At 39.9% G+C, this 12552-nt stretch overlaps 1 protein-coding gene and 1 long non-coding RNA gene across 13 annotated transcripts in view; one reads left to right on the forward strand and one right to left on the reverse strand.

Annotated features, from left to right (window-relative positions):
- Positions 1–12552, forward strand: part of GALNT17 (polypeptide N-acetylgalactosaminyltransferase 17) — a 419610-nt gene that overhangs the window by 22560 nt on the left and 384498 nt on the right. For 4 of the 12 annotated variants that reach the window (XM_081558059.1, XM_081558053.1, XM_081558058.1 and 1 more), the window contains exon 2: positions 1797–1895. The exons of 6 other annotated variants lie outside the window; for them this stretch is intronic. Coding sequence is in view for 1 of the 6 variants with exons in the window: in XM_081558055.1 (XP_081414181.1) it covers positions 4484–4496 (13 nt within the window). In the remaining 5 variants the exon portion in view is untranslated. Of the gene's footprint in view, positions 1–1796; positions 1896–4411; positions 4497–12552 lie in introns of all 12 variants that reach the window. 2 more of the 12 variants (XM_081558061.1, XM_081558055.1) reach the window with 1 other exon arrangement.
- Positions 1–12552, reverse strand: part of LOC145532616 (uncharacterized) — a 38634-nt gene that overhangs the window by 4514 nt on the left and 21568 nt on the right. The gene's annotated exons all lie outside the window — the stretch shown is intronic.

Raw genomic sequence — 12552 nt, forward strand, 5'->3', positions numbered from 1 at the left:
GCTCCCCTCGTTGGGTTTGATTAATTTGCTAGTGTGGCTCACAGAACTCAGAGTAGCATTTTAGTTAACTTTTACCAGCTGATTATAAAAGGATACGCTGAAGGGTACAGATGGACGTCCAGATGGGAGAGCTGAGTCGGCCGAGATGTGTGGGAAGAGGTGAGGAGCCTCCATGCTCTCCCCACCTGCCACTCTCCCAGCACCTCCGAGTGCTCACCAACCCCACGCTCTCTGAACCTTGTACTTTGGGGCTCTTATGGAGGTTCGCTATCATCTCATTAACTCCATTTTCAACCCTTCTCTCTTCTCAAGAGAATTGTGAGCAAGCTGAAAATCCCAAGCTTCTAATCATGGCTTGGTCTTTCTGGTGACCAGCTCCCATCCAAGAGCCATCCAAGAGTCACCTCATTAGAACCAAAGACACTCCTGTTACCCAGAAAATTCTAAGGGTTTCAGGAGATCTGTGCCAGGAACTGAGGTCAAAGGCCGAAATTAGCACAAAAGATGCTCCTAGTGTTCTTCTCACTTAAGAAATTCCAAGAGTTTCAGAAACTCTGCCAGGAATTGGGGGCAGAGACCAATTAGATATTTTCTGTTATCTTACAGTTGCTTTCGGATTTTATTATAAGTAATGATGTGATAAATATCTTTATAGATGGAACTTTATATCCAGTATCAGAAATAACCTCAATGTGGAATAATTGAGCCAAAAGGTATGGGATTTTTAAAGGCCTAGATATACTTGCCAAACTGATTTCCATTACGCTTTCACCATTTTATACTTTCACCTATGGGCTTCCTTGGTGGCTCAGATGGTAAAGAGTCTGCCTGCAGTATAGGAGACCCAGAGTTCGATCCCTGAGTCAGGAAGATCTCCTTGAGTAGGGAACAGCTATCTACTCCAGTATTTTTGCCTGGAGAATTCCATGGACAAGAGGAGCCTGGCAGGCTACAGTCCATGGGGTCACAAAGAGTCGAACAGGTCTGTTATTCACCAATAATGCACAAAAAGTCCTGGTGTTACCTTATCCTCTTTCACAAGGATTAGATATTGTAATTTCTAAAACCTTGCTAATTTGATAAGCAATCACATCTTCCTGTTTTAGCATGCATTTTCTTGATTGGTAGTGAGATTGAATATTTTTCCAAATATTATTTTTTTGCATTTGCATTATTGCAAAAATTTTAAGTTCTGATTGATCTGTTAAAAACAGAATTTCTCTGTTGATTAATTCAATTGTTGATTTGCATGTGTCTTTTTTTAGGTAGTGAAGAAATGATCTCTGTGTTCAGTGGTTATTATAAATAGGCTTTTCAAACTGATTACTTGCTTATTAATGTTGATTTTTGTGGGATGGGTTGTATAGGTTTTACATTTTCATAGAGCATTTAATCTTACAAAGTTTTTTTCTCATTCAGTGTTGAAAAATATTCACATATCTTTTTCTGGTTTTATTTAAGAATTAAGTTTAATTTTTAGCATATGACTAAAAAACATGGGCATTATGCTTGGAAATTATCCTTGAGACTTGAGGTTCTAACTTGATCTTTTTCACTTATTTAAGTTATTTCAGCCCCAATGGTTGAGTAATGCTGCCTTTTCCATTGATTTGTCATCCTCCTTTATCTTGCTCTCAATTTTTAGGTATAAAAAAGATAATGCTTCTGAGATTATGCTTCTGCTATTCTGCTGTAGCGCTATATCTGTACCTGAATCATTGCCATGTTCTATTAATTATGTGATAATATTATCCCCATCATTTCTTATTTCTTCCTTTTTTTTTTTTCTTTTTAAGAGATGCTTATTGCTGTTTCTTTTTGGTCATGACACCTACATATTGGAATTCTTACTTTTGTTTGTCTTTTGAAGACCAGTAACCTTCCTGAGAGCAAAGGTACGTGGATGATACATTTTCAGAGGTATTGTTTGGTTTATTCTTTTTGCCTTTACATATATATACACCTTCGCTAACTATAAAATTTCTTTGTCAGAATCTTTCCTCTGAAAGCTGTGACATTTAGTATTGCAGTGCATAAGTCCAGGTAGTCTGTCTGTCCATCCAGCCATCCATCCACTCATCCAGGATGAGCTATGTAATTTATGTGAAAGTTGCTCAGTTGTGTCTGACTCTTTGCAACCCCATGGACTGTAGCCAGCCAGACTCCTCTGTCCATGGAATTGTCCAGGCAAGAATACTGGAGTGGGCTGCTACTCCCTTCTCCAGGGGATCTTCCCGACCCAGGGATCAAACCCGGGTCTCCTGCATAGCAGGCAGATTCTTTACCATCTGAGCTACCAGGGGAGTCCAGTAATTTATGGGGCCCAGTGAAAAATGAAAATGCAAGTACCGTGTTCAGCAATTATTAGCAGTTTTAAGATGGTGGCAGCAGAGCATTAAACCAAGTGCCAGGGCCCTTCTAAGTGCAGGGCTCTTTGTGACTCCATGAAGTCCCTGTGGAGTCAGCCCTGCAGTCATCCATTTCATGGATATTTATTGAGCGTTTGCACTTTGTTTTGTGTGCTTTAAGGGAAAGAGCCCTCCAGATACTGACAGTCAGTGGAGGACACAAGCAGGTCAGCTGTGGCATCATTAGTACTTGATGAAGGTTTGATGAGATCTGTGGATGCACAGAGTAGAGAGAACTCCACCAGACCAGCTTCTAGAAAAAGTTTCTGGAGGAGATGGTACTTGTAGATGTCCTAAGACTTTTGCACTGAGTGATACAGGGAGCCTTTGGAGGGTTTTGAGCTCCAAGAAGTGACATGCTCCAATTGAGATGCTTGTAAGAGAATACCTTGCTGTATAGATATGATGCTTTAGGAGACCAGGGTGAAAGCAAGAGTGGAAGCAGTTAGGAGGCTATTAAAATACTCCAGGCGAGGGAAGGTGGCAATGGTGTCTGGACCTGTTTAGAAAAGTGGAGGTGGTTAGAAGCAGTCATGGTCTAGATCTATTTTGAAGACAGTACTGTGACAATCTGTGGGTGAAATAAATATGAGATAAGAGAGAAAGAGCAATTAAGGATAGCTCTGAGTTTTAATTGAATTAGAGAAATGGAATCACCATTCACTAAGATGGGGAAGACTTGTAGGGGAGCAGGTTTGGTGGGGGAAGATGAAGCATCCAACATGAGCTTCAGATACTGATTAAACATCCTGCTTAACTATGAATATACCAAACAAAATGTATCCTATTAAGCAACATACTTATTAAAGTGGAGATACTGAATGGACAGTTGGATGTGTAAGTCCAGATTTGGATTTGATCAAAGGGAGGGAAGGAAGAGGCTTTGCCAAGGAGGTTGTTGAAAAGAGAAGATAAGAAAGATATGGTCAATAAAATGTTCCTAGTGACTGGATACAGAGAGAAGACAGAAACAGATTTAGACAATGAAACTGACCAGCTTTTAAAGGGCCTTTCTCCCTCATTCATTAGCCAAAGAGGGGTCTTGTGGAATATGGGGTCAGAATTCTTTCTTTTGGAAAAAGCCAATCTTGAAAGTGTTTCTTCTTGGTCAGATTCCTGTGGGAGATGTTGAAGGTAATTTCTTAATATATATTTATGATCAAGACAGAATTACTGGCACTTAGGTGTTGCATTGTTAATGATTTAGGAGGAAATGACTTCTTTCAGAAACACCAATTCTGAAGGCCTGTTAGAGGCCAGGTAGTAAATTACTTTTCAGTGACCCATCTAAAGAGTTGATGCATTTTTGAAAGGGGTTGCAGTGATTACTTTCTATGGGTTGGGTCCAGGCAGTCATGATTTTGGAAGCAAGTCGAGGGTCAATTTAATTATGACACTTCAGCACATTTTATTTTATTAAAAGATTTATTTATTTATTTTTACTTTTGGCTGCCAGCTTTCTATATTTTCAGGGAGTGGGGAGCTACTCTCTAGTTGTGGTGCACGGGCTTCTTACTGCTGTGGCTTCTCTTATTGTGGAGCACGGACATGCTCTAAGATGACCGGCTTCAGGAGGTGCAGCGCACAGACTCAGTAGCTGTGGCTCATGGGCTCCAGAGCGCGGGCTCCGTAGTTGTGGCACACAGGTTCAGTTGCTTATGTAGGATCTTCCAGGACCAGGGATCCAACCCATGTCCATTGATAGGTGGATTCTTAACCACTGAACCACCAGGGAAGCCCTCAGTACATTTTCGAATCTCATCTTTGCTTATAGTCTCTATTGCTCTGGGGTTCATCGGTTACGGGGGAGAAAGATGGGCCTTCTAGAGCTTGTAGATTTGGAGCTGAGACAGAACATTGCTAAGACACAGGAAAGAGCCAGCTGGGCACCAGGTCTTTCTGGTCTGACTGGGTGTCTGACTGTCTAGTTCCAGGCAGGGTGGTGAATTATACGGGGGAAAAATACACATCCCCTTTCAAACTTACAAGACATTGTTTTGCAGAGAAGGGAAATCTGGGAGAAGTGCCCTGAAGTGGGACTTGCCGTGTGTATTCTGACTCCAGGAGGAAACTCAATGAGGGGCCCAGGTAAATAGTCAGGGAGCCTGGTGAGTATGGGTGTGTGATGTGACAAGGTATTTCTCTTATCATCATCTCAGTATTTCACTCACTTTCAAAGGAGAGGTTAAGTTATCTGAGGACATTTTTGCTGTGTTCTGAAATGGATTAAAACCCGTCTGTGTTTCCAGTGAGTGATTTAAATATTGTATAGCTCATTTATAATTGAATAAAAATGTGGTAGCTCTTTCCAGATTTTGAAGGCATTCTTCGCGAAAGGGCTGTTTTGTTTTCTCCTTTTCAAGTAAACATGAATTAGCATAAGAAATAAGGAGCCTGTGAAAGGAATCAATAAAATTAACTAGAATTGGATTTCACACTTAGAATGCCTTACACGTTCCTATTAGGGGAGATATGGAGAAACAGGTAATCAGTTCAGAGAGAAGCTCAAGCTCATAAAAGAGTGACCTACTTCCAGAAGATGAATATTTAAAATAAAAAAGGCTTGAAAAATAATTCACTTTACATTGATGAACCACAGCTCCAAATAACAGGGAAGCCTAAGAAAAAGGCTGTTTTTTTTTCTTTTCCCTGGGATTGGAAAGGGCCAGGCTGGCATTGTCATAGGGGTATGTATCTCAGAAGGGTGAAGAGGAAGACTGGGCTTGGAGTCTGAAGATCTTGGTTTGAGTTCTTTTTTTTTCAGATTTTTTTTTTTTAATGTGGACCATTTTTAAAGTCTTTATTGTATTTGTTACAGTATTACTTCTGTTGTTTATGTTCTAGTTTTTCGACTGAGAGACATGTATGATTGTAATTCCCTGACCAGGAATTGAACCCTCACCCCCTGCATTGGAAGGCGAAGTCTCAACCACTGGACCGCCAGGGAAGTCCCTTGGTTGAGTTCTGATGTTGCTGGTTACTTTATCTCAAATATGTGTTTTAGTTTCGACCTGGAAACTCTTTTCCTTTGTATTGAAAATAGAATAGACTGGGTTTTTAATGTTGGAATCACATCTGTTTACTCTCTTAGATGTAACAGTGAAGCAGGAATCTAGGAGTTTGGGGCAAGCTTATAGAATCTGCCTGCAGTGCGGGAGATGTGGGTTCTACCCCTGGGTCGGGAACATCCCCTAGAGAAGGAAATGGCAACCCATTCCAGTATTCTTGCCTGGGAAATCCCAACAGTCTATGGAGTCCCAAAAGAGTCGGACACGACTCAGCGAGTAAACAACAACCATCAAAACCACCTAGTGTAAATATTTAAGGAGGTTGGTGAATTGTCTTCCTTCTGAAGAGCTGTCCTTTGCAGAGTTGTCCCAACCGCATCCTTAAATCTTAGTGTGCCCATCTGTGGATTTTTCTTTTGCAAGCAAATCTTGGTGGTAAATGTCAAGTGGCTTGATAGAGCCAAAAATGAAGCTGTCTATCTGACAAGTAATGTTGAGTTTCCTCCAGAATAAAATGGGGATACCCACCTTATAGGTCCAGAAATCTCCATTCCTCTTTATTTACTTGGACTTTTTATAAGCTTTAAATTAAAAAAAAAAACATTTTTTTTTTGACTGCACTGTGTGACTTGTGGGATCTTAGTTCCCAACCAGGGATTGAACCCATGCCCTCAGCACTAAAGTATCAAGTCTTAAGCGCTGAACCACCAGGGAATTGCCTAAACTTTTAAAAAAAAACAACCTTGAGGTGTAATTAACATGATATAAACTGCAAATGTTGAGTGGGTATGATTTAATAAGTTTTGATGTATGCATATGGGCTTACTTGGTGGCTCAGCTGGTAAAAGACCCTGCTGCCAATGCAGGAGACCCAAGAGACATGGATTCCATCCCTGGGTCGGGAAGATCCCTTGGAGAAGGGGAACCTACTCCAGTATTCTTGCTTGGGAAATCCCATGGACAGAGGAGCCGGATGGTCTACATTCTGTGAGGTTGCAAAGAGTCAGGCATGACTGAGTATGCACGCATGTGCGTGCGTGCATGTGCGTGCATGCACACACACACACACGATGTATTCATGCACCCCTAAAACCATCACCACAGTCAAGTGAATAAACGTGTTCTTACCCCCAAAAGTTGCCGTGTGCACTTTTGTAATTCTGTCCATCTGCCCCTTCCATTCATCTTTCCCCAGGCAGTTACTTCTGTCACTGTAGATCAGTTTGCATTTTTCCTGAGTTTTACATAAAGGGGATAATATAGTGTATATTCTTTTTTGGCTGACTTCTTTCACTCAGCATAATTGTTTTGAGACTCATCCATGTTGTAGTGTGTATCAATAATTCATTCCTTTTTATTGCTGAATAGATTCCATTATAGGGATAAGCCACAGCTTGTTTATCTTGTTGATGGACATTGGATTGTCTCCAAATTTTGGCTATGCCAAAGAAGACTGACAGAGCATTCGTGCACCAGTCTTTGGGTGAATGTAACTTTCCTTTTTCTCAAGTAAATACCTAGACTCGGAATGGCTAGGTCGTATAGTAAATATATATTTAACTCTTCAAGAAACTGTCAACCTTTTTTCCATTTCATATTCCCTCCAACAGTGTATGTTCTTCCAGATCCTTATCTACACTTTTACATTTTAGCCATTTGAATGTGTGTAGTGATACTTCTTTGTGGGTCTCATTTGCATTTCCTGAATGACTAATGATGTTGAGCATCTTCTTGTTTATTTATTTGCCATCTGTTTACCTCCTTGGTGAAGGCTCTGTTCAAAACTTTTCATGTATTTTCTCTTTGTTTTTTCTTTTATTATTGAATTTTGAGAATTCTTTATATCTTCTGGATAGAAGTACCTTATCAGATGTGTCACTTACAAATATTTGCCTCGAGTCTGTGGCTTTTGTTTTCATTTTAAATGTCTTTCCAGGAGAGGTTTTAAATCTTGATGAAGTCTGCTTATCCATTTGTTCTTTTATGGACCATGCTTTTGGTATCCTATATAAAAAAATCTTTGCCTAACCAGTTGACACCAAAGTTTTCTTTAATGTTTTATTTTTTACATTTCCTAGTTTTAGGTTTTACATTTAGATCTACAATCTGTCTTGAGTTTGTTTTGGTATATGAACAAAGTTATGGATTGACATGCATTTTTTAATTTTTGTGAATGGGTATCCAGTTGTTCCAGCATCATTTGTTGAAAAGATTATCCTTTCTTCATGAATTGTTTTGGTACCGTTGTTGAAGATGAGTTGTTTGTGTATGTGTAGGTCTATTCTGGACACTTTATTCTGTTCCATTGCTGTGGTCATCTGCATTTGCAGTAATACCATGCTGTTCTGATTACTATAGTTTTATAAGTCTTGCAATGGATGGTACTAGTCCTCCAACATTCTTCTCCCTTATAGTTGTTTGGCTGTTCTCAGTCCTTGACATTTCCCGAAGAATTTTGGAACCAGTCCGTTTCTGCAAGTGGGGATAATCCCCCGTTGGTCATCTATTAATTTTGTAATTATTTTTATTTTTTAGTTGAAATATAGTTGATTTACATAGTTAGTTTCAGGTATACAGCAACGTGATTCAGTTATACATATACTTGTATATGTGTATATTCAGTTACACACACATACATATATTTATATATATACACACTTTTCAGATTCTTTTCCAGTAGAGTTTATTACAAGATGTTGAATATAGTCCCCTGTGCTATGATACAGCAGGTCCTTGTTGTTTATCTATTTTATATATAGTAATGTGTACCTGTTAATTCTGAACTCCTAATTTATCTTCCTCCACCAGCCATCTTTTAAATTTAGTGCTATATTTGATTTGCTAAAATTTCATTTATAATTACTGCATCTGTGTATCTGTTGACTGGTAGCAATGAACGTTTTTTCCTGGACCTTTATGAGTTCCAGGTACCGTTACCTCTAATCCTTCTGGGAGGTTCTTTCCCCAGCCTTGGATCCTTTCTTCACACAAATGCACTGACCGGCCTTCAGTTGACATAGGAGGGTCCCCCCTGCAGATCTCTGGAATTCTCTCTCTGTTCAGCTCTCTCCTCAACAGCACGCTGCCTTGGTTTTCCTGGACTCTCATCTTTATCCCCTCAACTCAGGGAAGCTGCCGGCTGCCTGGGTTCCCAGCCCCTGCACTGTGGTCTGGAAATGGCTCTCAAGGTAGTGGCTCAGCTCATCTGTTTCCTGTCTCTTAGGGATCACTGGGCTTTGTTGCCTGATACCCAGTGTCTTGAGAAGGGTTCTCTTTATATATTTTGTCTTTTTTGCTGGTGTCAGGTGGGAGAGTAAATTTTGTCTCTGTTACTCCATTTTGGTTGGAAGTAGAAGTCCCTTACTTGGGTTTTACATCATGATTTCTTACATCATTTTGTTTACTTTTTAAATGGGCTGTTGCTGTGGCCAGGCTGTCTGACCTTTTTTATGGGAGTGCAAGTTCTGTTCATCCAGTCTCCTTCCTTTGTGTTGTATTTACAACACCTTGTCTTAACTCCTGTGTTTTTTTTTTTTTAATTGTTTTGTTTCTTATTTCTTGTTCCTGTTTGACTGTAGTCTCCATGTGGAGTACGGCTGAGTTTTATTATATTTATGTCTTGCCTTGATAGTAAATGTGCATTTATATAATGAGTGAATGAATGAATGAGAATGAAATTTTCCATTTCCGTAAGAATATATAGGATGTTGTTCTCCCCTCCCCTCTCAAAGAAGTAGATCAAAAAAGGGTATGTTCTAAGACTGAAGCTCTATTTAAAATTTAGCTTATTTTGAATTTTAAGTGTGTGTTCAAGTGTACATGCCTGCATGCATGCTGTAATGATGGGGTTCTTGGTGTTTTAACACTGGTAAAGGGATGGCTCATTGGGAATTAAATTACCCCTCAAATAATTCATGGTGTTTGATAAATTTCTCTCCAGGAGATACAGGTCTGGGAACATATGGTCCTGAACTTTGCTTTTTAATGGACATTTACTAAACAAATGCCATTATACTTTATAGCTATTTTAAATACTCTGTGCTGTTTAGTTCTTTTTCTCACTTTTGTTGTTAAATGGGATAGAGGCAGATGATTACATGACTACATGATACATGATACATGATTAGTGGAAAGTCTTTATGGGAATTTTCTGTTTTTAGAGTGCCTAGTGAGTTTGAGGGAAGAACAGTACTAGAGGAAAACATTTAGTAGAGGGAGTATCTCTATGAGTAATTATTTTAGAAAGAAAATGTATGACTCAGAATTATGCTCATTAGAAATTCTTGATTTCTAATTACCTGTAAGTTACTAATTTGAGAGGTGAATTACCATGTACTTTGGCCAGTTCTTTGTGATTTATGCTTATAACTACTGCAGAATGTAAAATATAAAATGAATGCAGGCTGGGTTTTTAATCTCATGAACAGTTTGGAAACTTGCATCCCACTCTAATGGAATTTGCTGTGTAGTGCCAAAGGATTTTTTGGTTCTGAAGTTTTTGTGCTGTTTACTTTTGCTTTCTTTGAGATAGGTGCTTGGATGTTGCCAGAGACCACTGGGAATTGCTTGTAACTGTATTAGAAATACAGGCTTTCCAGGTGGTGCTAGTGGAAAAGAACCAGCCTGCCAATGCAGGAAAACATGAGAGACGTGAGTTTGATCCCTGGATTGGGAAGATCCCTGGAGGAGGGCATGGCAACTCATTCCAGTATTCTTGCCTGGAGAATTCCATGGACAGAGGAGCCTGGAGGGCTACAGTCAATAGAGTCGCACAGAGTTGGACATGACTGAAGAGACTTAGCATACACACATATTAGAAATATACACGATGTAGTTGAATATGAAAGTGAGGGTGTGTAGGTTGAAAATCATTCCTTGAGTTATTGCTGGGCTTGGAAATGGTTTTTCTTTAACTGATTTTTGTGATCCCATTTATAAAGAGAGATTGTGAACAATGCGGGATTATAGGGGGTTTGCAGCCAGGATGACATGAATGAAAGTTTCTAGAGTGTTTTTCTTGACTAGTTTTGATTTTCCGTTTGGTTTGGATTTACCTTCTGGAAAGAATGCCTGCCCCCCACCTGATCTTTTTGCTTGACTTTTCAATTGTTGGCATTACCCGTATGTGCTAAATGTGAGAGAGATTTTATGGAAAGGAAAGATATTGAGGACTAGATAGGAGATAACCCTGTAGGACAAAAGAAAACATGATATAGGAAGAATTTCGTAAGAGGGCAAAAAAGTGAAAAAGAAAGTTGAAGGTGTATGTGTTCATCAGAACCATTGGTAAAGTTAGCCAGGTTCTGCTGCTGCTGCTGCTAACTTGCTTTGGTCGTGTCCGACTCTGTGCGACCCCATTGACGGCAGCCCACCAGGCTCCACCGTCCCTGGGATTCTCCAGGCAAGAACACTGTAGTGGGTTGCCATTTCCTTCTCCAATGCATGAAAGCGAAAAGTGAAAGTGAAGTCCCTCAGTCATGTCCGACTCTTAGCAACCCCATTGACTGCAGCCTACCAGGCTCCTCCGTCCATGGGCGTTTCCAGGCAAGAGTACTGGAGCCGGGTTCAGGAATGGATTATAAGAGCCCTGAAATAATCCTTTTCTGTCTCTAGTTTTATCTAAGAATCTTGGCTATGCCCCAAAGCAATGGATAGACGCTTTTTTTGTTCTTTTTTTTTAAATGAGTATTGTGTCATTGAAAATATTGCTTTTTTGTTTTTTTTTTTTTTAAAAAACTTACATTGTATAGTTGATTTACAATGTTGTGTTACTTTCTGTTCTATAACAGAGTGATTCAGTTATACATACATATATAAACATTCCTTTCCATTATGGCTTATCAGGGGATATTGAATATAGTTCCCTGTGCTCTATAGTAGGACCTTGTTGGTTTTGATTTCTCTTTAGTGCTGAACACCTCATAAAGACCAAGCCCTCTAGAATGAAAGCTACCTGAGGACAAGACTGTGTCACCATCTCCTAGTTTTCACAATGCTTTACACATTATAAGAGCTTAATACATGTTTACTGAAGAAATAAACATCCCTTAGCTTTGGTGTGCTAAGTCGCTTCAGTTGTGTACAACTCTTTGCAACCCCATGGACTGTAGCTCGCCAGGCTCCTCTGTCCATAGGATTCTCCAGGTAAGAATACTGGAGTGGGTTGCCATTGCCTTCTCCAGAGGATCTTCCCAGCCCAGGGGCTGAACCCTCATGTATTATCTCCTGCATTGGTAGGCAGGTTCTTTACTACTAGTTCCACTACTAGCTTTGGAATTGCATGCAAACCTCAAGATTTTTTAAATGAACAGAGTACACTGATTACTCAGAAAAGCAGTTTGAGTGCCTTTGAGATGTCTTGGTGCTTTGCATTTGGTTTAGAATGAGGATGTTGTTCTGTCCTAAATGCAAAGAGAAGAGAGATTATGAAGGTACTGACGGCAAGACAAGGAAATCCAGGAGAAGATGGGGATTTGGGTTTTATGCCGCTGTCAAGTGACTATGTATTTCTTGTTATCATGATTAGGATTGTTATGTTTTAAGAGGAGGAAGTCTTTTCTTTTTTTTTTGGTCACAACACAGTGTTCTGTGTAGCTGCTGGACCCTGCCCCTGGACGCTGTCTTGCCTGTTCTAGAACCTGGGATGATGATATGCGATGATTCGGTTGTTTCTGTGGGCTTCAGATGGGGAAGGTGGTGCAGGTAGTGACCTCAGAAATTCTCAGAACTTGGTGGAATGGTTCTGGATTTGGATCCTGGAATCCCCAGCCATGTCAGTGGGAAACAAGATGGTGGGCTTGCCCTCCTGGGGTCATGGTATGACCATGGCTTTCAACTCTTGGGCTGTGCATATTTTGAGAAGATGGTATGTGTCATTGCTTCCTGGGATGAGAGAGTGTTTAACCTAATGATGTGACTAAATAGTTTATCTTTCTAATATTTTTATCTTTCTTATTAAAAGGAAGCCACATGAGCACAGGGGCTTTTGTTTGATTTATTCACTTTGTATCCTCAATAGCTAGAGTAGTACTTGGAAGAGAGGAGGCACTCAGTAGATGTCAGTTGAATTTGGAGATTGTATAACTACAATAAATGGGGATCGAGTGAGAGTGGGAGAGAATGAGGAGGACTAGGTA

The sequence above is a fragment of the Giraffa tippelskirchi genome, chromosome 13 (assembly GCF_054371585.1).
Source record: "Giraffa tippelskirchi isolate mGirTip1 chromosome 13, T2T-mGirTip1v1.2.pri, whole genome shotgun sequence".
NCBI classification, from domain to species: Eukaryota; Metazoa; Chordata; class Mammalia; order Artiodactyla; family Giraffidae; genus Giraffa; species Giraffa tippelskirchi.